Here is a 26184-nt window from a genome sequence, read left to right as displayed (position 1 = left end):
AATTGTCTATCCGACTGCCGCGGGGGGTGGTCTCACACCGTGGGGGGTGGTCTCACACCAGTGACGACTCCACCAGCTGGACTCACAGCCAGCGCCGCGTTGCGCCCCCTCTGACGTGGAGACTCGTGTTGCCGTTGGGAGATTTTGTTGACCATTGCAAGAGCAATAAGGATTTTTAGGGGCATTATGACTGGGTTAATAAAACACAGCTGCCCCTAAAAGTCCCTCATTTTTCTTGCTGCCTTTTTTCTCTCCGACAGTCTCCTGTCTCCTTCCGAGGGTTCTGAAATGGAACTGGAGCGCTGGCTGGCTGGCTGGCTGGCTGGCTGGCTGGCTGGCCTGAGTGGCCGAGGGGTAGGCTCACAACTTGGGGACCAACGTAACAGCGGATCAGAAACGGCAATAGCTAGTAGGGACAAAACCACTGTTGGTCCGCCAAATCATTCAAATTGTATGCCTTTGTGCTGCCATTTTTCTCTCTCACACACACACACACACACTCTTATTTCTCATTCCAAGAGTTTTGCGATTGAACCGTAGTTGAGGAGAATGGCAAAAATGAGAGGTGACCAAATCAAACCGGTCAGCCAAGATATTAGAAGTTTGAGCTCAGAGGGGGGAGCCATATTTCACACAGAGCCAGCGCGTTGGCCAGTGTTTATGAACGGTGTGTTTGTCATGGCAGAGTTTTATTGGGATTTGCACCAACGGTTTAAAAAGGGGTAGAATGAGTTCAGCTCAGTCGAGTTTCCAAGAAGGTGGGGTCCCTCATGTTCATTAGTTGTTGTTGAGATTTATTCACAGAAAAGGGTCAACACTATCTGAGTCAGTTGGATTAGCAACAGTTCCTCTATATATATATATATATATATATATATATATATATATATATATATATATATATACACATACATAATTACTATGCAATGACAATAATGTATGTTGGTTGTGGCGTCTGCTGCTGCTGCTGTATTTGAAGTTGAGAACATCTCAAACTCATTGACCTAGTACTGTACACCTTGAACAAACAACCCTTGACAAGTGCACACTAATTAAAGCTCTGGGTCTAACACGGTAGAAGGGATTCTCTGCAGGTGACAAGATGAGTCTGATTGGACCTCTAACGATGTGAAAAGCCATTGAGAAAGCCTTGGCAGACCGTAGCAGCAGGCACTGTTTAATATCCTAGCTTTAATCAGGGCTCTCGGTGTGTATTCTGGGTCTCTCATGTCCATGGTGCTTATTCAATCCAGGCCCAGTCCTCTCAGAACTCGGCCCTCAACAATCCTATTAGCTTATTAGCTTATTTTCTTTTATTTGGATGGAAACGTTTCTGTGTCATGGATACACTTTGTGGTTGACTTTTCTCGGTATGATTTTACATTAACTTGCCCCTGTGGCTGTGTAGTAGGGCTGTAATTACTGTACAACATTGTATTAACATGTTGTTGGATTGTAATTTGATAATTAGGCCTACATGGTATTTGGAGTAAGTATTTATCCCACTTGTGTAATAACTCTATATAACTCTGTAATAACTCTAACTCAATATTAACCAGTTAGTAAACATGATGTCTGTTTTTGCTATTCATGATGCCCTATTTCAAAACTGGTGATGGTGATGAATCATAACTCAAACAGTACAGTTTAGTCACATCTGACAACTTTCCTTGAAATGTAACGCAACATCGTCACAGCTGTTTAAAATAGCAGGCTTCTAAAGATACCCTCAATGCTTTTATGTGTTAATCCACACTTAGGACAAGGCAAGGACGTTACATTGTTGACCAAGCAAATGCATCATCATTATTATTATTATATGGTGAACAAATCCAACAAAAACAATACATTTTAGTCTGATTATGGTAGTTAAGAGAAAATAGCATTAGATGGATCTGTATTCATTTGGTGATCACAGGGAGGGGTGTGTTCGGCTTCAATTAAATAAAACACATGCTTCAGCAAATGTCCTACCTAGGTGTCATCTCAGCGTGAAGGCGCCACCCTCAGTGATATTAATTACAGAAAGCATTTAGCTGCAAGATGCTACATTCATTAGTTAGGTATGTATGGTATTCTGCGGTTCAAAATGTGGCGTAGACACATTTAGCACACTTAGACTTCAATTCTACTTTTTAGGCCTTAGTCACCCCTCCGGTTGAAGCATAATGATGGATTTTACTTCCCCCCTCATAGCTTTCCGAAACATGACGGATTTAAGGATTTTCTTAGACTTATTTTAGGATTTCTTTCGCAAGAGGGCTGGATACTCTGCCCCAGATTAGACCTATACTTCTTGACTAAAAAACGATGTTCAGTTGAACAGCTCCAGTGGAAACTATGCCCTACGAGTTTATGCATATTTGTATAGAGTCAAGAAGCTTATTCACAGGTTTCTCCAAAATTATATTCAGCATCGGAAATACTGAGCTGAGGTAGAATATGTGAAGAACAAATACACCTTGGAGACAAGGTCTACATTTTGTGAAACATGTACATCATGTAACAAAGGACACCAGTGGGAATGGTAATTGTATTAGAATACAATTTAACCTGGTTCCTTCAGCGTTTAAGAACTTTTGAAAAAAAACAAAAAACTATTTGTTATCAATTGTTATGTTCAAATGTTTCAACTTCATTTGATCTCTTTCCTTTAGAATTTACCATTATGGGTAGGCCTATGATTTTTGCGCAAAAGTTGCACTTGTTTGCTGCGTAAAGTTTGGGGCAGGTCTCCCTCATTAGACTACATTCGCGCGGAAGAGTTACACAACCTATTATCATCCAAGTGTTCAACCATTATCAAGTGTACTAAATTCTAAACTTGGTAGTCACGTGAGCCAGAAACTGGGACTTTGTAGGCCAGTTGAATGAATGAGGACTCACCTTGCCCGCAAAGACCCAGCCTCGGACACACATTGGTGAGGGTTGTCTCAGGAATAAATCATCGCTTATCTGTCCGATGACTGATAACAGTATTTTCGTGAATAATGCAAAATAAGTGTGTATTAGCATCCAATGTAATAATGCTCTTCAGAAGCCTAACACCCTTTACAACGCGGTCGTCACAGATGAATTGACCAAATATTGTCGATTACTTCCGTATCCACCTAAGGCTCAACAATCATTTAGGCTCAGTGTTGAATAACATATCCTACATCTTTAATGTGCTATTGTCTGCCAGTGTCGGGATAAGCTGACATTGTCTTTACCTTATTCTCCATGTCACAAACATGTTCAGCACAAACGCGAAACGCTGTATCCGTGATGTCCGACGGCATCCCTTGGGCAGCCAGATGACTTCGCGCAAAAACACTCGCTTGATAGTCGGAGTCTGAGAGACTGTCTGTCCGCGTGCGAACTGCGAAGTTGGAGTTCGCTGCACATCAACCCACCACCGCCCCTCTTTTTGATCACTTGCGCTGGTATTGCACGAATCCCAAATTTAGAAAGATTATCCTTTGGGACGAATTGCAGCATTTCCTTTTGAAATAACTTGGACTGTCTGGGTTTTTTTTCTCTGAAAGAAGAAAGACGCAACAGTTTAAGCACTCGTGCCAGAGAATCCCTTTAGAAATATCTGCAGTTAATTTGATGTTTTCCAGTCCGAGCGACCCCGTGTGCATGGCACCACTGACGGTCCCGAACATATCCACTACGGTAACGGACAAGCTGATGTTATTGCCATGTTGCAGATCAGTCTATGACCACGACATTTGTAGGAGCTGGAAGGATTTGATATATGGTGTTGCGCCCGCGTGTTGGGACCTCCCCAAAATGGACTTCTGCTAATGGTAACCTGGTTATTTTGAGCGCGTCACTCCTGCTCGTCTCGAAGTCCAAGTTATAGTTTTCCATTGCCAAGATTGGGCGCAGCAATGCCAACTGATCTTCATTGATCACCACTCACGCATGTACACCTAATATAAATGACCCACTTTCACTAAGTCCTGGACTCCTTGGGTATCCTATATATTTTTTATATCAATATTTGGTTTTGGCCTACATATTGTTGCCCAAATTAGCTAAAGAGTAAAAGAGCCATGTTTATGGTTTGCTTTGCATGTCAGTCAGATTAAAGAGAGAGTCTGTTTGCGATTCATCCGAGGCATGACACTTATGAGTAATATCTGTATTAGCTATATGATTATGGTTACACCTCAACATCATTTCCCTGGCTTGGTCCTCTCTTCTTTTTTGTGGTGTGGTGCGACTCCCTGTGGCGATTAAGAAGAACCGTCATGTGATCAATATTTAAATACAACTTTATTACATAGTGGTATTGAAATAGAAGATATTTGCCAAAAAAGTGCTACACCATACATGTAACCAATATAGGTTTTGTAGGATTTATTTTCTAAGCGTAATTGATAGTCATATCTAAAAGCGGGGACATAGCCTGTATTGGATACTTTATAGGCTAACTTAAATATGCCATTTAGCTGACGCTTTTGTCCAAAGCGACTTACATTGCAGTGAGTGCATACATTTTTCAGTATATATGGTCCCAGAGGGAATCGAACCCCCAAACCTAAGCGTTGTCAGCGCCATGTTCTACCAACAGAGCCACAGAGGACCTTGTATTTCATGACGGTCTATCTTTGAATACAAGTCTTAGACCTAAACCTCTGAGTGGTAGGCCTCCAGGAATCACATACATGTACTGTCGGCCTATGCTTAGAGTGAACCCAGAGATTTGAGAGCACGCCCTAGTTGTCTGTGTGCGTGGTGACGCTCTCGCACGGCAGTAATGTCCCTCTCGGATCGCCGAGACAGCGACACCGGCTCATTCACAACAACGGTACATCATTTACATGAACCACAGCGGTACGGATGTTCAGCCTTATTCCAACAACGAGACTTTTAACGTTGGCAATCCCTCTGTGAGTATTATTCATTTTGTGCGTAGTTGTCGGCAAGGTCTCGAGGTTGATATGAGAACTTTGCCTCGAGTTTCGATCGATGGATGATGTTGATGCTGTTTTGAACAAGTTAACAATCGAATTATTGCTGTATCTCTGTCTTATTCATAGTGTATTGTATACTATGTGTTACAAGGCCACAATAAGCAGTAGGATTAACGTTGATGGCGGCCGACTAGGTGAGGGAAGTTATTTGCCTGCGTTTACGTACGTCTTTTTTTTTTAACGTATGTATTATTGCCTGAGGGGAACTCATCACAGCCTCACATGACATACATCGCTTAAACAATGCAGATAAAGTTTCTCGTTGAAATGACGTCAGTCAGTGAAGTCAGGAGGGAAAGCCGCGGGTATAGAAGGTAGTCAGCTGGTACAGATGACCACACTGACACAGATGAGAATGATGAGTCTTTCGATATTCATAGGGGCATGATTACATCGTGATTGATAATTATTAATAAATCACCTTTGCAATCGCTTATTAAACAAAATTTTCTTTCATGACTAGGTTACATACATACATACATACACTGTGTGTGTGTGTGCGCGCCTTTCTCAATGTTTCCCTGACCAGCCAGCCAGCTGACCTCTATTTAAGGGTTAGGGTTATCCTTATCATCTTCTCCCCTTTAGGGAATCTCTATCCAGCCTTGTCCTCTGTGCCTATAGCATCTCCCCCCCCCACCCCACCCCCCAGGGAGGGCAGTGTAGCACGGCCTGTGGGTGGCAGATGCTCCTGGGGCCCAGCGGCGGCGCGGGGCGACCCTCCTCTCGATGGTGTCTCCCACCATGAAGGCGGTGGTGGACGCCGTGTGGGCGGTGTGGAGCGTGGGCGCCTCCATCTATGACTACATCCACACCAGCGCCATGGAGGAGCGCATCCACGCCCTGGAGAACGTCATCACCATCCACCAGTGTGTCATCGGCCTGCTGTCCGCGGCGCTGGTGGTGCTGTTCACCTACATCCTGCTGAGGAAGCACTGAGGAGGAGGGGGGTCGCAGGGAGGCAGACTGTGGACAGGGTCTAGGATCTAGGACACGAGGGTCTAGGACACGAGGGTGAGGCTGGGAAAAAGAGAGGAGTATCAGCATTGTTGTTTTTTTGTTGGGGTAATTGGTCTTTAGCTCGATGGGCTTTTCACCTACAGCCTGAGGAAGCCCTGAGGTCGGGGGGAGGAGGCATGGAGATGTCCTGCGTTGAACACGTCCCCAGGACACATGGTCGAGGCTGGGAAAGGAAGTCTAGGTTATCAGCGTTGTTGTTGTTGTTTTTTTGGTCTATTTTGGCCTTTAGCTCGACTTGCTCGCTCGTCTTGCTGAAGAGGTATATCTAGACACTTGAATGGACGGTTCAAATCCCTGTCCTCTGTATCACAGGGTCAGGGTGGGCTGGGGGAGGCCAAAACCACAGAGGCACCTCAGTCTCTGGTGCCAGTCCATGATGACTCTCTAAAGGGATGGTGACTGAAACATCCGACTGCTTCTCCTCCAACAGGCCAATTTCTGCCTTAATACACCTCATGTGGTTCCACTTCCAGAATCAGAGTCTAGAGGGATAAAATAACACTGTTTTGTTTATTTCCCTCTTCATGTTTCCACTAATTGCTCTCTCGTCTGTGTGACTCATGGGAAGCTGCAAACTGGGATGCCTTGAATCAAAGCCATACAGGACATCAGTCCCGGGATGGGACCCCTAGGAGATGGACTGCCCACTCTGTAACGTTCTATAATTGGAAGCCCTGATTGGGAAGAGTTTTCTATCTTGTTCACGTCTTCCAGTGTGGGAGGTTAACCATGGCACTCACTGGAAGGGAGGGAGGGGTAGGTAGGCTAGGCTATCAGGGGATTGAATGTATTTTCAACAGAGGGCTCATTTATTGGATGTAGAAACCTGGCCTCAAGAGTCTCCAATGACTATCTCTATTTTCCCATTGATGGAGGAGACCTTTTCTGAAGGGAGCAATCATTCACCAGGACAATTCCCTGTCCCATCATGTCCATTTTTAACACTATTATTATATACTGTATATGCTGTTACTGTATCATGTGTTCCAATGACAAGGACTTTAAAGTAAGTTTGATTACTGTAATGTTACACGAGTTGTAAGACGATAATTTCTTGCTTAGGCTTCATGAACGCATTCTTCCTCGTTACCTTATGAGATTTACATTACTGCCGCTGTAAAACCTACTGCACTAAGTGAGCTACCGGAAAGAGTATATTAGAAGTGTCCTTACAAAAACTGTAAATAGAACTGGATCAACCTGAATGTGCTGGCATTTTGACAGGGTAATCATAAATGGTTAGGTTTCATAAAGGCTTTAGCTTTTGTCATTTGAAGAAGCTTTCTGCCATTTGGTGATATTATGAGCAATGTAAGCTTGCTGCTTGATATGATATTTATGATATAGTTTTTTTTAAAGATGTGGTATGATATTTTGTATAACCCTTATATTGTGCACTAGTATTCATATGGTCAATATTTAATCATATTTGTCCTCTCATTAATTTTTTATGTGGCAAGAAGGACTTACACAGTGAGAGGCTTGTTTTGAAATGTTGGTTTCTGTCCCATCAAATGTGAAGGAGAGTCAAGCTGTAACTATAACCATGGCAACGTAACATTTTATTACCTTGACAGATACTAAACCTGCAATGCAGTAGATTTATGTCTAACAGGTGTGTTTCAGTGGAGAAATCAGAAGACGGGGTCATTGTAATGCATGGAATGGAATGAAGAATGGTGTCAAACGTGTTTTAATTCCATTCCATGCATTACAAAGAGCCCGTCCTCTGATTTCTACCTCCACCAGCCTCCCCTGGTGTGTTTCTACACTACTGGGTGTTATTAAGACAAAATGGCGTTTTCAGTCCTCTTTAACAGATAATGCAGAGATGAGGAAAGAATATTATATTAGTCACAGCTAATACAAACTGTGGAATATGTTAGAACATGACTGAGAATTACCTACTGTAAGATGAGGACAATGAATGTTTGAGTTGTTAACAAAAGTACTGAATACAAACTAGCCCTAAATCTAATGCACATTAACTGACCAGTGTAGAGAATGTTGGGCTAGGGGTTGGTCTGTCCTCAGACCTGCAGTCCCAATGCTGGGCTCATGGCTCGCAGTCGTATACTGTATTACTCCATGAGTCGCTGGTTGATGAGGTGAACGTCTACAACTCCAAAGTGATACGGAAACAGCCAAAAACAGACTCTGTTGGGACAGTTTTATTTAAAGTTGACAGCAACAGGGTAAATGTTTCAAATGCATAATAAATGTTTAATTCCTACATTGGCCTTGTGTATGTTCAACAATAACACAACTCTTCAAGAAGAAACATGTTCCAGAAGTTACTTTGTTGGCATGTTGTGTACAAAATGAATGGAAGTATAAATTGCAAATGTGCATAAGACAAAACAGCATTAAGTTTGTTATCCTTTGACAATATAAGTTATAATATGCTCCTAAAAGTTAGGTATCAAACACCATCATGGAAAAAAAGTGAAAATTACAATACTCTAACTCTCCATTACACAAAACAACTGCATAATGTCGTCCTCCGTAAAAGAAGTTGATAAGTTATAACAGAACTGTTATATGTTGTTTTTTTCCCCCACGACACAGTTGGAAAGGTCCACTACTGGGGTTGGTAGGTGTTCTAGATGTGTCCTGTCTGTTGGAGCAGCCCACTTCTTGGGTTCAGGGAGGTTCTAGATGTGTCCGGTCTGCAGTAGGGTGTGCTGGGTAATGAACCGCTGCACGCTCTCCCCCTCCAGTTGCTTCATGGCCCTCCAGTGGATCTTCCCACAGTTCTCAGGCTGTCCCTTTGGCCCCAGCTCCACCTTGATGTAACCCAGCCACAGGTCTGGAGGAACAAACACAGTCTTTATCAACTGACTTGCACAATTCTGTGTAGCCATAGTGAAAGGAACTCTTAACCAACTGACATTGACAATTCTGTGTGTAGCCACACCGAAAGGAACTCTTAACCATGTGATTAACAATGTGATTCTTGTTCAGTCATCCCCGAGGGCATTGAGGACCTGTTTTGCTTATTTGAATTGTGCTGCTTTTAATGTTTTTACATCTCTCTCTTTCTCTCACCTTCATCTGAGGAGCCGAAATCTCTGATGGCTCTTTCATAGTAGTCTCTCAGGTTGTTCATCTTGGGACTCTCCTGAAAGAACAACACATCAGTCCAGTCTGCACCTGCACCACCCTAACAGGAGGACCAACAGACGGTTCAAAACTCTATAAATGTAATATTGTGTGCATTCATTAAGCCAGTGTTGTTGAACAAAGGGGTAGTTTGACATCATGCGTTGCTACATGCATCCGGTTCTTGTTTGCTAATACTGTACATTGAGACTCGGCAGACTGACTTACTTGTTCCTTCTCAATCTGGATCATCCTGGTGAAAAACTCCTTGGAGAACGGACGGTTTTCACGCAGACTGAAAAATCAAAACTCAACTGTCAGTATGCTAATACGGCTCATCTCTCTCTTTCATCATTAATGCCGATTGTACAAAAGAAATTCTTTTGGGGTCATATTCATTATTTAGTATTCATTAATAATTCAGCAATTACAAAAAAATCGATATAGTTAGTACCTCGTGAAGGACTTTGTGGCTTTCTTGTAGCCACCGGCCCTGTAAGACCAGTCAAGGTACTTCTCCTTCATCTCCATGGAAACAGCAGGTACCGTGGACTGTAGACCTTTCTGAGGACGGAGGAAGAACAAGGCATTTGTTATAAGGATTTTTTTATTTATACAAGTCAGACAACACAGTGAGAATTGATATGGCTCCTGAGCAGGTTGTGAGCCAATAAGGTTTTGACAAACTACCTGCTTCTGCACCATGACACAATGGAGGGCAGTTAATGTGTGTGGTCCTCTGTGGCATGGTGCTAACAACGCTTAGGTTGTGGGTTTCATTCCCGCTGGGATATATAATGTAAGTCGCTTTGGATAAAAGCGTCAGCTAAATGGCGCATATATATATATATATACCGTACCAGTGAAAAGTTTGGACACACCTTGCCAAGAGTGTGCAAAGCTGTCATCAAAGCAAAAAGGTGGCTACTTCTAAAATATAAACCATATTCTGGTTTGCTTAACACTTTTTTTGTTTACTACATAATTCCATGTGTGTTCCTTCATAGTTTTGATGTCTTCAATATTAACCTATGATGTAGAAAATAATTTTTAAAAAATTTACAAAAACATTGAATGAGAAGGTGTGTCCAAACTTTTCACTGGTACTGTATATTTAGTGTGTTGCATTGAAAGGTCACAGGCTCATTTCAGGTGAAAGGTTGTGTTGTCTGCTACAGTACCTGAAACAAGGCCTCAGTCTCCTCTGGCTTCTGTGACACCATACTCCACTCCACCTGTATCTGCCACAATGGAAGACTCTCCTGCCAAAGACAAGACCAGGGTCGTGATCAGTAAGGCGCAATGTAGCACAGAAAACCAATTAGACAAATTCAGATCCACCATCTCCTTTTACAAAAACCTTCTCTCCCATTATGTACAGTAAAGGATTGTTTAAAGTGTCGGACATTTGCTGCTGTGTTTCTGCATGCACGTACAATTCGAAGACGCAGCCACCAGAGACAGAAAGGTGGAAATCAGTGAGTCTACTCCCCGTGAACACCCCTGGCCCCTCCCCTAGAACACCCCTGGCCCCTGAACCCTCCCCTAGAACACCCCTGTCAACCCAGTGTCGGGTAGGACACTCCATTTTAGAAAGCACTTTTTCCGGACCAAAACAAGTGTTTGGAAATGCTATATTTCTTTCAAGGTATATTTATATTTAAATATGCTATATTTCTCTCATTAGGGGGGGGAATATTCAAAACTGACCTTCGATTAATGTCTCTCGTATGCAGGGTAGCACTGGGCCTGACTGAGTTTGAACAGAAAGTCACTCTTCAAATGGAATTAATATGTCGAAGGAGAGATAATTAGGCCAGGGCACTGCCCCACTTTCACACAGCACTGGTAACGTGTGTGTGTGTGTGTGTGTGTGTGTGTGTGTTACCTTGGGATTCACGTGCGTGAGTGCTGCCTGGAATAGCTTGCCCGTAGCATCGCTCCCCATCTGCACCATCGTCTGAAGGCTCAGGCTCCACACGGCCACCGATTGGCTGTAGCGCTGGGTGGCTGCCATGGCAACTTGGACAGCCCCTTCTCCGTTGCCTGTCGACAGCAGGACCTGTAGCTGCACGGAGAGGACAGACAGACAGACAGACAGACAGACAGACAGACAGACAGACAGACAGTTATGAGTCATGTTACACAACCCAAAACACTCCTGCTCTTTTAACGTTTGTTTTCATCTGTTGTATATAATATATAATGTAGTTAATAATATAATTGCCTTGATACAGAGAGGAAGCAAATGCGCTGTTCTAAACCACCCCCCCCCCCCCTCCCCCCCCCGAGTCATTGCCCATTTATAGATGCCGTTTAGCTGACGCTTTTATCCAAAGCGACTTACATTGCAGTGAGTGCATACATACATTTTTCAGTATATATGGTCCCAGCGGGAATCAAACCCCCAACCTAAGCGTTGTCAGCGCCATGCCCTACCAACTGAGCCACAGAGGACCACGTGTCATCTGTTTCTCTTACCCAGCTCTTGTAAAAGCCCTCCGTCAGAAGTGAGGCATCGTGAGCACGCTGAAGTACTGCCAGCAGCCTCTCCTGCCTCTGTGGGACACACATACACACACACACACACACACACAGACTCAGACCTCATCTCCATTATGACACAAAACGACCCACACAGCTATTGATGTTTTAATCCACAGAGATGCTTACATTTACATTTATGGCATTTAGCAGACGCCTTTATCCAAAGCAACTTAAACAAAAATGTATTTGTTGTAAGTAAGTGAATCATCTATCCTACAGTCATCGTAAGACAAAGTAACCAATGCTCAGACCAGGGGCCAGATCTTACCTTCTCCTTCAGCTCTTGGAAATTGGTTTTCCTTTTGAACCTCTCCAAGCAGAAGCTCACGTAGCACGTCCACATGGGCTCTGGAACACAGTGCAGACCGCTTCATGTAAATGTCAATGTAAAACACTGAGACTCTTCTTACAGGTCTTAGTCACACTGCGAGTGTTAGTGGTGTGTGTGTACCTGTGTTGAGGGTCTTGAGGCCCTCCTCATAGACCTGGTAGCAGCGCTCCTCTCTCCTGGCGGTGTCTGAGGCCCGCCCCTTGGCGCTCTGGACCTCCTCCCCCAGAACCGGCGCCGCCAGCTCTCGTTTGGCCATGAAGTCCCACGTCACTGAGTCGTCTGTGTACCTGCTCTGCACGCTGGGGACAGAACACACGGCATGGTGAGTGAGAGAGAGTGAGTGATTGTGAGAGTGAGTGTGAGAGAGAGAGAGAGTGAGTGTGAGAGAGAGATTGTGAAAGAGAGAGAGTGAGTGTGAGAGAGAGAGAGAGTGAGTGTGAGAGAGAGAGTGAGAGATGCAGATACAATGTGAACGCTATATAATATGGGTGCCTGAGACAGGAATCTAACCGTGTAGATATGCAGTACATGTACACCAGCTGGCACTGTCAAGTGCGTGTTCAATGCCACACTGTCTGATGGGATCAGCTAACACTGACAAACAAGGACAAGGGCAGTCTTACTCTTGGAGAATGGTCTCCTGCAGTTCTTCAGTGAAGTCAAAGATGGCGGCGATGTTCAGAAGACACAGGATGAAATCAGCCCCTGAGAACAGCGGAGAGAAAAACCATCAACATCTCAAACATACTCTAATTTCACAGCCAACCTCAACACGTTGAAGACTCTAACCAGACGAGTGAGTCAAATAACAAGTATTGGGTCAAATTGAGTGTGTGTGTGTTTGACATTGTGTGTGACCCAGGTCTGACTACAACAGTGTGGTGGAGAATAGCTCACCTTGTATTTTCTGGGTGGCGTCCCTGTAAACCACCTCAGCCAGTTTCCCACTCAAGATCTCAGGAGAGAACTCGTACTCGCCCTGTGGGGTGGAAGAGGACGATTAGAGTTCCAGTACAAAAAAAGAGCAAACAAACTCCTGTGCGTGTGTGTGTGTGTGTGTGTGTGTGTGTGTGTGTGTGTGTGTGTGTGTGTGTGAACTCACCATGTCCATCTTAGCCTGTTCCAGCTCCTTCTGCTGCTTCCTCAGTTTCTCAGCGTGCAACAGCTCCATACGGAAATACTACCAGGACAGACGCACACAAACACCAGAGGGGCTGTGAGCAGGGCCTCCACCACAGCCAACTGACACTTTATCAAACCTACAATCTTAGCATCGAAACCGACGTTGACTCGCAACTCATCAGTCCTCCTCCTCCTCCTCACCTCCTGGTAGACCTTCTTGTTCTCCGGATGAAAACGAAGAGCCCGCAGGAAAAGGTGTCTGGCGCTCTCCGATGAGTCCCTGTCCTCCATCTCACACTTGGCAGCCATGATCCACAAGGCTGGAGAAGGGGGGATGGAAGAGAGAGAGAGAGAGAGAGAGAGAGAGAGAGAGAGAGAGAGAGAGAGAGAGAGAGAGAGAGAGAGAGAGAGAGAGAGAGAGAGAGAGAGACATGAGGGAGTGATTCCAGCTCCCGATCCCATCTACCCAAACGAGGTGTCAAAGGGGACACAAAGTGTGCATAAATGATGTAAGACCTACCTGGCTTGTCAGGGTGGATGGCGATCATGGAGGAGAAGACCTTGCTGAGTTGACCCTTAGTGTTCTGTTGGCAGAGATGGAGAAGAAGGAACATTTTCAACATTGAGGACAACATTCAACAATTATCACCGGCATACAAAAGAGTTAGTACAATACATACCCATTTCTTACAGAAAGCTACGTGAGAGAGCCACAGTTGCACGTCATCCTGTAAAAGGAGAAGTTGTTGTGAATGAGAGCTCCCCCATGGTGATTCCTATGCATCACAGAACTGATTCAACTTGAAAAATACAACTTTATATACCGTACGTGCAATGGATCATTATTTACTATATCAGACTGTGTTTGTACAGTACTGTACCTTCCATTTGTTTGTGGACCTTCTGAAAACTTTGTTTATTCTCTGGACAATGACAAACTCTATCTCCTCTCTTTTGAAGTGGTAGCCAATGTGCTGAAATGTACAAACGTTGAACAAATAAGAACAGATAACAAGAGAGTTTGCTGATAGTCGGAGCTGTGTGTTAGTTATTTCAGGACATATTAACAACTTACTGATCTTCTCTTCTTTATCAGCTCCAAGACGTTGATTTCATACTACAATAACAAAGAGAACGCATTGATTAATCATCTTCACCTTCTATTCAAAGGTATTTATTGAAATAGCGTTCTTACAGAAACTCTCGGCAAGGTATTAAGCACTCACCTGAATGTACGCAATGAAGTCTTCTTTTTTTAGAATCAGACGATGCAGCTTGTATTCCAAAGCAGTCGCTCTCTTGAGCACGCATCTGCAAAGTGAGTGAGACACAAGTGGCTTCATTATTCTTCTACATTCAGCTGCTGTCACTTCAGACCGCGTCATTTCATTACCAGGATGTGAATTGAAAGACCGTTTAAAAATTCTTATTGATATCAGTTCATCTCCCGAGTGCACATTTGTTTACTGTTCAGCACCTGATCAAGGTTTCTTCCTCCGAGAGAGTTTTTCCTTGACACTGTGCCCTCTATTTTTCTCCCCTCTTGGGAGTTTTTTCTTTGGCTTACTTTTTGGGGGGTCTGTGGTTTGGTGTTGGATCATATTGTTTGTATTGTATTTATTGTTTAGTATTGCTTTTGTTGTTAAGTACTTTTCGACATTTGTCTATGTAAAAAAATCCATGATCCAAAGACATGATTGTTTGGTCCTGACTTGACTAAATTGAAATGACATTAACCCCCAATCCTGTCAGGGAGATGTCAAAATGGTTAAGTGATACGCACATCGGACGAAGCTAATTTCCAAAACGAAGATGAGTTTGTGACCATGCAGTTCTTACTTGACTTCTTTTTTGGTGAACAGTCCCACTCTCTCCAACTGTTCCAACTCAGGGATTCGGTCCTCTATCCGCTGCTGGACGACCTCAGCCATCGTTTACTTCAAAGTCGTGTTGCTTCAACTTTGAATGACTGTTCTGATTAATGTTATTATTTTACCTCAAAATGTCTGATAAGTAGCTAAATAGTAAATGAAGTACGCTGAATCTCATCCTCCACACGTGTGGAAGTTGTGATTGCTGGATTTCCGGTTCCGTCTTTCAACTTATTCCGTGTGGAAACATCAACAAAGATGTCAATGGTTTTTTTTTATGCGGATTTATTATAACAGAAGGGTACCACATAGATGAATAAAAAATGACAAATTATGTATTTTCAGTACAGGCAAGTGCTTATGTTAAAATGCATATCGCTCTACTTATGATTAGACACGTATATATGCAACGAAAAAGGAAATGACAAATATTGCTCTTACTATGACAAATGCAGCTTGAAACACACTAGTTGTAGTTTTATAAATTGATCATTCATAACACTTCTTATCATCACCATTAACATCATCTTCATCACATTCATCATTCACTTCGATTGTCATCACTAGCACTGTAACAGTTCATGCGCAGTGCATTCAGTGTTGAGGCTACTCGGCATAGGAAATTAGGCAAACAATTGTATTCACTTAAATCACAAAAAAAAAATATGCAAACGCCCAGACTGAAAAAGTAAACAAGCTTCGTGTCTCATCATGGAAAGGATTTCCCGCAAAATAAAACGATAGGAGCGCCTGTCGCTCTACCGAACTTGGTGAAGTGTCATTTACCGTCGGGTCGAGCCAATCACAGCTCTCAGATCACACATTCCGACTCCTATTAGTCGAGGAGACTGGCGAGGTGACCAGTAGAAATCGCCTAATTTCAAGCACAACGTGCTAATTTAGTTTTCATAGGAAGTTTTTATGCTTTTCAGAAAATCAATAATAATAGGACCATACTTTTGTCTGCTGTAAATAGCGTGCACTTTACGCGTCCATTTCACGATAAGCGTTGGAGGAAATAATACTACTTGGCCTTAACATTTTTTGGTTTTCTATTCTGTTAGCCTACTATGCTAGCAGCAGCTTTGCTCATTGCCACAGTGATTTGATGGGCTGTGTGTGTCGGTGAGTGAGGCTCTGTTCCCTGTTCCCTGCCTGGTTAGGGTTAGGGTTAGGGTTAGGGCTAGGGCTAGGGTTAGGCAGCTCTAATGCTCTCAGGTTGATCTGTCCACTGCTGGGACAGTAAGAACATTGTTATTGTATCCTCTCGATTCTGGCTGTCTAGCTTGACACCGTTACTCGCACTTTCACCAGGGAAGGGTCTCAGACTGGTAATTGCTAGCTAGCCAAACTTGTTTTTATCTTACACATTTAGTTTATCGTTCTAATAATAATGATAATGATAATGATAATAATAATAGAGTTATCTATGTGGGTATAGGAGGTGTCCTAGTTTAGGTGCTGAAATGAAAGAAAATCATATCACAAAGCACTTCGTTAGCCAGTTATTTCGTTAGCATTGCACTGTGTTAGCTTGCTTGCTAACTAGCTACAGGATGTTGATTATGCCTCCTTTGTTTTGAAAGAACCATAATTTGTGCTTTTTCTGTATGTCCGATGTATAGTATTCAGGTTAAGTTATGAGTGGGGCCAGTTGTAAAGCAAACGGCGCCGTGTACCCGGCCTCCGCGTCCGTGATGAGCACGGTGAAGAAGCCGAAGATGGAGCAGATTCAGGCCGACCATGAGTTGTTTTTGCAGGCCTTTGAAAGTGAGTTTCGTGACTTTTCGTTTCAGAAGGCAATTTTTGGACTTGATGGAGTCCTTTAATGGAATTGGAATCCTTATTCAATAAACACCATTTTACAGTTTTGATAATGGACACATCTTGGCTGAATTGAGGCCCAAACTTGATGGTTTCATGGGCAAGGGAGTTGTATCCTCTTAAAATCGATTGATCGCATCATTGACATTTTCTATTTATCAATTTCTATTTATCAAATGACATTGTCAGCCAGATCAGACTGTACTTCTTGCCACTGACCAGAGACGTTATAACATGTTTGGCTATGATATTATGTGATATCTTCTCTCTCTTACAATCAAAAACGTAACGAAGTCATTATATCACATTGTGTCATCACCACAACATGGTTTGTTGAGCAGGTTCATGAATAATAATGATGTCTGGAATTATTTGCAGAGCCAACTCAAATCTACAGATTTCTGCGCACAAGGAACCTGATTGCAGTAAGCATAATTCATTTTTTTAAAATTATTATTATTCTTTTTTTTAATATATACAAATCCTCATATTTTGCCCAGTTAGTCTGCACAATATTTGGACTATGAATAATTAACCAACATATGTTTCCATTTTAGCCAATATTTTTGCACAGGACGCTTACCTTCATGTCTCACAGAAACACTCGAACAAATGCCAAAAGGTACATTATTATTATTATTCATTCATTGATTGGAAATGGATCAATTACTGTATTGTGTTATTCTTGATAATAATTAGCAGTGGTCTGTGAGGCAGAAACTCATTTATATTCTGCATATCTGATAACAGTAACTCTGACTTCCATGACCCATTGCATTCCTAAACAGCACTGTTAGTATGTTATAAAGTATGTTTTTTATTCTGTGTTTTTCACTATCTTGTACAGTGCCTTGGGTGTGAGAAATAATCTTTGTAGATACAGTTCATTAATGTGAGTTGATAGCAGAGCCATATTAGACATCATGGTTGATGGCTGACTGGTTGACAGTGTTCCTGAAGTCTAAAGTCTGTGTTTGAACTTGAATGCACAGGAAAACCTTTAAGGTTGATGACATGCTGCTCAGAGTGGAGAAGATGAAGGGAGAGCAGGAATCTCACAGGTAATGGAACTACAGCACCCATACGTGTCACAACAAACCCCTACAGAGGCAAGTGCACCGTTATTTTGACAGTAGGAGTCTTGACTTGACTGACTGTGCTTTTCTTTCTGTCCTGGTAGCCTGTCTTCACACCTGCAGCTCACCTTCACTGGTTTCTTCCATAAGGACGGTGTGCATAACTCCTGTTTCCTCCATCATGTAGTGTGTTGATGAAAATCCCAGTACAGTTTATTTGCATGTGCTGTATGAAGTCGGTGTGACAGTGTTTTTTGTGTGCTAAATGTTCTCAGAACACTGAACTAAAACACAACATTTTTGTTGTTGTTGTTGTTGTTGTTTTCCCCCCCTCCAGAAAAGCCATCTCAGAATTCCGAAAACGAACAGAACTCAGTGTCTCTCGAGGTGCTACTAGTTAAAGTCTGCCATAAGAAACGAAAGGTAACCGCTTGCTAAATGTTCTGATAATTTCCCTGATCACCTGAAATGAGTAATACACTGCATAACTTGCTCTTACAATCTTTGTTGTTGTTGTTGTTGTTTTATCAGGATGTCAGTTGCCCAGTAAAGCAAGTGCCTACAGGTAAAAAGCAGGTGCCTTTGAACCCTGACTCCAACCAAACCAAGCCTGGCTCCTTGCCCTCCCTGCTGGTGTCCAGCAACGAGTTTGAGCCCAGCAACAGCCACATGGTCAAGTCCTACTCACTCCTGTTCAGGGTGTCACACACTGGGAGGAGGGACCTGAACGGCCTGGTCAATGGAGAGGCCAATGAGAATATAGGCAAGTACGCTGGATAGCAAACGTTTCTCTAGCGGGGGGAGGGGTTGTTTTGCTACCTGTCTTCCACCGTAGACCGAAGACTACATCTCTTCAGGCTACATCTTGACTGTCCCTCCTAAAGACCACCCTCTGTACAGTTTCTCTACTGTTAATAATAATAATAATAATAATAAAAATAAAAAGTAAGCCTTCCTTCTTCTAGCATTGTGACTGCCAATAGCACCTGGTCCTGGGGGGGGGGGGGGGGGGAGAGTTACTCCCACACCCAACTTCCTCTTTTCTTTTTTCTTTCTTTCTTTCTTCTTTTTTTTTTTTTAAGACCGGCAGTTTTCTTTATGCAAAACAGCTTGGCAGAGTTCAACAATCGATTGCTTCAAGATGGAATCTACCCCAACCCTGCTGGATAGACACTGGATACACTGACATCAATACAACAGGATTGATCAGAACAGTGCTTTATTAGTCCGTTTGTTCCACAGCGGAAATGTGTCCTCTGCTCCGCCGCTCCCGGCTCCTTCACGCCTCAGTCAACTCACACAACAAACACACGTCTGATGTCAGTCACTGGATACTGTCAACTGTCAACTCTGGAGGGACAATAGACGTGGTTCAGACACCCTGGCATCAAATGTCATCCTATAAGACAATGTGACATGGTTTAATGTCAATAGACAATTGACATATGTGTTTTTTTGTTTTTGTATATTTAGATGTGACAGAAACTCCCAGCAGAAAAAAGAGAAGTTCATCTCACCGAGAGGATGGAGACACCACAGAGACCTTTGTTGCACAGATGACCGTGTTTGACAAGAATAGGTAATTCAAGTTATAAAGAAAAGACCCTTATATGAATGTATGATGGCTTTCACGTGTTCCCTTGCAATTTTGAGAAGCTGAGCTAGAAAAATGTGTTTTCATAGTTATACACCATCCTGCTCACCCTCACAAAGGTCTCTAGTCATGGTTAACAACATAACCTTACTCATTACTCGCACACCACACTGTTATAACTCTGTTATAACCACCTTATGAACCTCTGTCATCTGCAGGAGGCTGCAACTACTAGATGGGGAGTATGAGGTGTCCATGCAGGGGATGGAGGACTGCCCCGTCAGCAAGAAACGAGCCACATGGGAAACTATTCTGGATGGGAAGGTGTGTGTCTTGTGTGTGTGTGTGTGTGTGTGTGTGTGTGTGTGTGTGTGTGTGTGTGTGTGTGTGTGTGTGTGTGTGTGTGTGTGTGTGTGTGTGTGTGTGTGTGTGTGTGTGTGTGTGTCTGCCAGACACTAGGTCTGCCCATGCCTCTCTGACTTCATTGCAGTGGTCAACTAACCCTTACAACTATGCTCCAGTGTGGGCAGCTTTTACCACAACTGTAGGTTTGAGCCCTTTCATTAAAATGTCAGTATAGTTCATGGTCTCAAGGCAGTTGTTCCCCCTCCAACCACCACAGAGGCTGCCCCCATTCGAGACCTTCTCTCAGGGACCCACGCTGCAGTTTACGCTGCGTTGGACGGGCGACTCCAGCGACAAGTCCACCGCCCCCGTGGCCAAACCGCTGGCCACACGCAACTCAGACAGCACCAGCCCTGTGGAGAGCAGGACCAGCACGCTCAAATCTGCACCACTGGGTGAGAGACAGGACACGCATTCACTTATATACTCTTTAATATTCACTCACTCACTCACTCACTCACTCACTCACTCACTCACTCACTCACTCACTCACTCACTCACTCACTCACTCATTCATTGGGTCCAAGCAATACTTTTTTTTAGTAATACTCTCTACCCTTCCCTGCTCACCCTCCTATGGTCTGTGTTTACATTGGTCAAACGCCAGTTGATGAATCTGATAAAATGGGATTGATTCCACATAACGTAACGATAAGTGAGCAAGCCGCCTCTTACACAGCCAACTAACGCCTGTAGAACCGGGTGGTGATTTACACGCCACTCATCAACGCCTGACTTGTGTCCCCGTCCCCTGTGTGTGTGTCCCCGTCCCCTGTGTGTGTGTCCCCGTCCCCTGTGTGTGTGTGTGTGTGTGTGTGTGTGTGTGTGTGTGTGTGTGTGTGTGTGTGTGTGTGTGTGTGTGTGTGTGTGTGTGTGTGTGTCCGTCCGTCCCCTGTGTGTGTGTGTCCGTCCCCTGTGTGTGTGTGTGTGGGGCACCGTAGCTGTGAAACACGCTGTGAGCACGGAGCTCCAGCTGAGGAGGGAGCAGATCCTGTGTGAGCCACGGCAGAAACTGCGCATATTCTACCAGGTACGGTAACGCTTTCTAACTTTTCTGAACTGAGAATAGTCCGACTTCGTCTCGCGATGACGTTATCGTGTCGTCTCTCCTCGTAGAGGGGTTGAGAGTTGCTCCAGAAACTGGCTGCCCTTTTATTTTTGGTACAGAAATGCCCATGTGTTGACTTAGAAATCCCAGAATGATCTATTGAATTTCTTACAGTATGTTTCTTTGGGATTCATCATAAAGTTGTAGAACTTTAAATGCGATGGATAAATAACTTGGTGAAGCTAAAACAGAACGTATCTTTTTTGTCCCTCCCCAGTTCCTGTACAACAACAACACCCGGCAGCAGACGGAGGCGAGGGATGACCTGCACTGTCCCTGGTGTACGCTCAACTGCCGCAAGCTCTACAGCCTGCTCAAACACCTCAAACTGTCCCACAGCCGCTTCATCTTCAACTACGTGGTGAGAGGAGGGTGTGTGTGTGTGTGGGCCTGCGTTTGTGTGTGGCCATGTGCACGTGTGTGGGCCTGTGTGTGTGGGCACGTGTGTGTGGGCGCGTCTGTGTGTGTGTGAGAGATGTTTGGTTGTGATACTGACAGTTTGGTCTCCGTGTGTGAGATGTTTGGTTGTGATACTGACAGTTTGGTCTCTGTGTGTGACCCCCCCAGCCTCACCCTAAAGGAGCCAGGATAGACGTGTCCATAAATGAGTGTTATGACGGCTCCTACGTGGGGAACCCCCAGGACATCCACAGCCAACCGGGCTTCGCTTTCAGCCGCAACGGCCCCGTCAAGAGGACTGCCGTCACACACGTCCTGGTGTGCAGGTAAAGGCGTCTCCTGACTGGACACACACACACACACACACAAACGTATCAATATCAAGGTTTGGCAGAGACTTTTGGCATATTTTGTTAATAGCAAAACATATCTAATATTGATAATCTGACTGTGCAAAGAATTGTTGAGTTTGTGCTGAATTAGTGCAAGAAAGGTCAAATAGAATGAATCAAGTGAGGCTTTAATAATACTGTATACTATAAACTATTACAAGGCAAATACTTTATAGAGAAATGTTACATCCTAATAGAGAGAGAGAGAAATGCCCACTGGTCATTCAAAACAATGCTCCTCACAACATGATGATAACCTCACAACAGGACACAGGAAAAGAGAGCGAGCTTTTCCCTGACTGCTTTTTATACCACCCTAAAAACCACAGTATTTAAATTCGAAGCTGTGGAGACCCAACCACAATCAATCTTATTACATCCAAACTGATGACATCACAGCTTTGACACCTCAAGACATTCCACAGAGCTCACAGCCATTTTCCTTTCCGGGCGATGGTGAACTTAAGAATTGAAATTCTGCCACTATACAACGACACACAAGTATTCCTACCAGACCACTGGCTGAAATTGTTAACCGTTTGAAAACAGACATTTACATTTTCAAAGGGACTGATTCCACTTTTATGCGTAAGCCTTCACTTTGACTTGTTTCAACCATCTGTGCATGTTAGTGTGCGCGTGTGTGTGTGCACTTGCTTGCCTGTCTATGCTGCACAGGAGTCCCATAGGACTACAAGGACCATAATGCCCTTGCTCCTGTATCCTCAGGCCCAAGCGAACGAAGCCGAGCCTGTCTGAGTTTCTGGAGGCGGAGGACGGGGAGCTGGAGCAGCAGAGGACCTACGTGAGCGGCCACAACCGTCTGTACTTCCACAGCGACAGCTGCATGCCCCTGCGGCCCCAGGAGATGGAGGTGGACAGCGAGGACGAGAGAGACCCCGATTGGCTGAGAGAAAAGACCGCCACGGTCAGTCAGATACACACTACGCCGCCACCTACTGGCCCGCACGTTAAAATATATATTTTTTTTGTCATAATACTTTGATTTGTGTCACTTTGATTGGCATATCAATTATGTATGGATTCCTCATGTCATAACATGTTTACAATATCCCCTTTTCCTAACCACATTGATTCCCCTCACACACAATTGAAATAGAGAAGCCTGGGGAAAATAAGGGTACATGACACGTAGGAATATACAACACATGATGACTCTGATCATATCAACACATTTGGCTACACTGTACCTGGCGTGTTTACCGACGTGTGTCTTGCCTGACGGTGTGTGTGTGTGTGTGTGTGTGTGTGTGTGTGTGTGTGTGTGTGTGTGTGTGTTCTCCTCCCAAAGCAACTGGATGAGTTCACAGACGTGAACGAAGGAGAGAAGGAGGTGATGAAGCTGTGGAATCTGCACGTCATGAAGCACGGGTATGTTCAGTACGTACAACTAAAGAAATACATCTCTTATTGCACCTTTACACGTGGTTTATATTGTCTTGGATACCTTCAGCTTTATTTGATAGAAACACATCCAGTACGGAGTTAGTCGCCTTTCACATACCATAGAATTAGACCTTGCTATATCAGCAAGGATGATAACACACAACAAAGTCGTAAGTCTAAACTCCCATATTTGCACTGTGAACCCAGTTGCAGTTGATTTAGTTAATTGATAGTTTAAACACTAGTTTACAGCAAAGTTGTAAGTCTAAACTCCCATATTTGCACTGTGAACCTAGTTGCAGTTGATTAGTTAATTGATAGTTTAAACACTAGTTTAGACCAGGTGGGTAGAGAGACATGCTAATGAGGTTCACCTTTAAGCAGGCCCACTCTGTCCTTGACGACACACAGGTTCATCGCCGACAACCAGATGAACCAGGCCAGCATGGTGTTCGTGGAGAAATGCGGCGCCTACATCGCCCGCCGCAACCTGTGCCGCAACTTCCTGCTGCACCTGGTGAGCATGCACGACTTCAACCTGGTGAGCGTGGCGACCATCGACCGCGCCATGACGCGCCTGCGGCAGATCCAGGAGGAGCTCCCCGAGGCCGGCGACGAGGACGGCGACCGGGCCCTGGTGGCGGAGGGCGCCTGCAACGGCACCGCCGGCGGCGGCACCAAACACGGCAAGAGGACAAAAACCTCCGTCACGGACTGATGATGAGGATGGGCGAACCTTCATCATCGTCATCCTCACCGTCACCGTCTTCATTGTCATGTTTATTCTACTGACCACCACCCTTTGGTGCTTAGTTAGGCAGAAGGAGTTGTCAATGGAGGACTTACTTGACCCATGAAAGACAGACCTGTATACACACACACACACACACACACACACAAAACAGGCATTTTGAGGACTCACGTTTGGATAGAGTGAGATGTACCAAGTCTGTACTGTAAGTCATTATGCATTGTATGTTTGTGAGCCAGTTCAGTGATTCGGTTTGCGGATGTGAAGAAACCGGGGATCACTTGATAGGTATGTCATCATGACTGACTGCTGTCGTTGTCCCGAACTGTACGAGGAGAATCCCAGACATTCTGCATATTGGTCACATTATCGCTCCTGATTATTTGTATCCATAACCTCGCCGGCTCTTTGGTCCTTTCAACAGATTATTTTAGCACTTGGTCTCTGTATTTAGTAAATTGTTAACTTGAGTGGAATCAGAGGTTGTTGTTTTTTTTGTTTTTTTCTTGTGCTGCATCAATTGTCAGATGCGTGCTCTGTCTCGCATCCTCTGAAAGGATTTTTCTTTTTCGTTTCGAATTTTATTTTGATTTTAATATGATCATGTATGTTTTCCCATGTTTTATATTTCCTGAGTATTGTCCAATCAGTGAGACCTGTGGGCTGTTCCCTGAATATTCTTCAAGTTCATGAGAACTTAATCATTCACTTTTAGAACCTCTCAACAACCCATATTCAAGTATCTTAACGAACCAGAAGATCAAGAGATGAGTCTGATTGTTTTCCCAAGTTAATGTCCAAGTTAATTCAGTAATCCTGCTTACTGGACGAGGTCCCTGACTGCTGCTCAATGGGTTCTGCTCTCTGCATCCACAGCGGAAGGAGAAGAATACCCCTCAACTGACAGAAAGTCGCTCCTTAGCTCTAAGTTAAAAAAACAAATACAAACCTACAGACGTTTTCAACAGAATGCTGGGACAGAGGCCTATATATAAGTTGATGGTTATATAGTTTTGAGAACCTTTGGGAACTCGAAAGGCCTCTCTCTATTATTTCCTCTCTGCCAGGGTTAGATATGAACTTTTTGGACAACACTTGGCCAGACGATTTGTATACATTGTAATAATGTCAATATCTAGCTATATATCCCATTGTGAATCTGAGTATCACTGATTATGAAAAAGTAGTTGCTGGGTTTTTTTTTTTTTCCTGCTCAAAGCAATATGCTGTATGTAGGTGGGAAGTGGATCCTAGTGGAAGTGTGTATTCTGTTAGATGCAGTTAATGCCAAAGGGGTGGTTTTCGGCCCAGTCACTGAGTTCTGCATTTGTATGTTTTTAGCATCTTTTTCCTCAATTTAATTTCTAAACTGGAGATAACAAGTGGTTACTGGTCGCCTTAGTTGTATGTTTCGTTGTGTGCGCACCAACTGAACAAAACCGTTAGCTAGTTTCGGATACACAGTCCTTTAATCAACACTGCTTTCTCCTTCAGACCTACGGACCATACTTTCACGCCCCCGTAAATTGATGCACGTTTTGATCGGCTGGATTTGGGGAGGAACAGTCAATTCACCACTATTGTCAAACCACCACCTCGTATAAATTGTTAACTATGTTATACATTTTGGATATGGGGATTTTATATTTAAAATAAAATACATTTGATCTTATTCTTTGTTCGTTTTTTCCGGTATGCCAGATCACGTTAATTGTCACTCTTACACCAGAGGACGCTCATTTCACTTTTCATTGAATTTGTGCAACATCACACACACACACACACACACACACACACACACACACCTTGAGATGACAGGATGGTGGAAACACGATGCTGTGGTCTGGTTCTGTTGTACCATAGAAGTGTCCTCCGTTGGACACGCCCTCCCTCCCTCGTCTAAACCAATCCAATGCTTTCAAATACAGAAGTGGGAAGTACCACGAAGAATGCGATTGGCTGATTCACGGATACCATCCAGAGATCAGATTGGACAGATGAGTCGTCATTTGATTTCGAAAAAGTAAGAAAGATGATGTTCTCGTTTTGTAATTTGTAACCAAATAGTGTCCTCCTTCGTAAACAGCTTTGTGAAGGTTTCGGAAAGATGTGGTGGTATGTTATCTCAACCTCACGCTTTACATCTAGTTAGCTAAACTTTAGCTAAATGTATACAATTATGAAGTTACCTGGAGTACAGCTGGTGTGCAATATTCGGAGGTACGTGGTCTGCTCTGCGGGATGAGGTGGTCTGGTTCAGCTACTCTT

At 43.8% G+C, this 26184-nt stretch overlaps 2 protein-coding genes across 5 annotated transcripts; one reads left to right on the top strand and one right to left on the bottom strand.

The window, feature by feature from the left end:
• Window positions 1–6360: 6360 nt before the first annotated feature.
• utp6 (UTP6 small subunit processome component) lies at window positions 6361–15163 on the bottom strand. The gene is made up of 19 exons (XM_083693771.1): window positions 14929–15163; window positions 14316–14400; window positions 14165–14206; window positions 13971–14063; window positions 13770–13817; window positions 13610–13673; window positions 13291–13409; window positions 13070–13147; window positions 12865–12946; window positions 12591–12672; window positions 12088–12266; window positions 11905–11984; window positions 11571–11648; window positions 10978–11157; window positions 10271–10351; window positions 9544–9653; window positions 9318–9384; window positions 9036–9108; window positions 6361–8796 (listed from the first exon to the last, which is right to left on the bottom strand). The coding sequence occupies exons 1-19, from the start codon at window positions 15018–15020 to the stop codon at window positions 8642–8644; spliced, it is 1788 nt and encodes a 595-aa protein (XP_083549897.1). The 5' UTR covers window positions 15021–15163; the 3' UTR covers window positions 6361–8641.
• A 755-nt stretch (window positions 15164–15918) lies between these two features.
• suz12b (SUZ12 polycomb repressive complex 2 subunit b) lies at window positions 15919–25588 on the top strand. Of its 4 annotated transcripts, none has more exons than XM_083693693.1 (17): window positions 15919–16085; window positions 16586–16730; window positions 17163–17209; window positions 17342–17406; window positions 17777–17845; window positions 17965–18014; window positions 18198–18283; window positions 18392–18623; window positions 19334–19439; window positions 19673–19778; window positions 20077–20254; window positions 20801–20889; window positions 21185–21328; window positions 21535–21692; window positions 22488–22686; window positions 23071–23150; window positions 23577–25588. In XM_083693693.1, exons 2-17 carry the CDS (start codon window positions 16601–16603, stop codon window positions 23881–23883), a joined length of 2046 nt encoding a protein of 681 aa, XP_083549819.1. In that variant the 5' UTR covers window positions 15919–16085; window positions 16586–16600; the 3' UTR covers window positions 23884–25588. The 4 variants fall into 4 exon arrangements, with proteins under 4 accessions (XP_083549819.1, XP_083549816.1, XP_083549818.1 ...); XM_083693690.1 differs by having other exon boundaries at window positions 23550–25588; XM_083693692.1 differs by having other exon boundaries at window positions 23071–23159.
• Window positions 25589–26184: the final 596 nt, after the last annotated feature.

Source organism: Argentina silus (genome assembly GCF_951799395.1).
Source record: "Argentina silus genome assembly, chromosome: 22".
NCBI classification, from domain to species: Eukaryota; Metazoa; Chordata; class Actinopteri; order Argentiniformes; family Argentinidae; genus Argentina; species Argentina silus.
The sequence above is the reverse complement of the archived record's forward strand: the minus strand, read 5'-3'. Positions and strand labels throughout refer to the sequence as shown.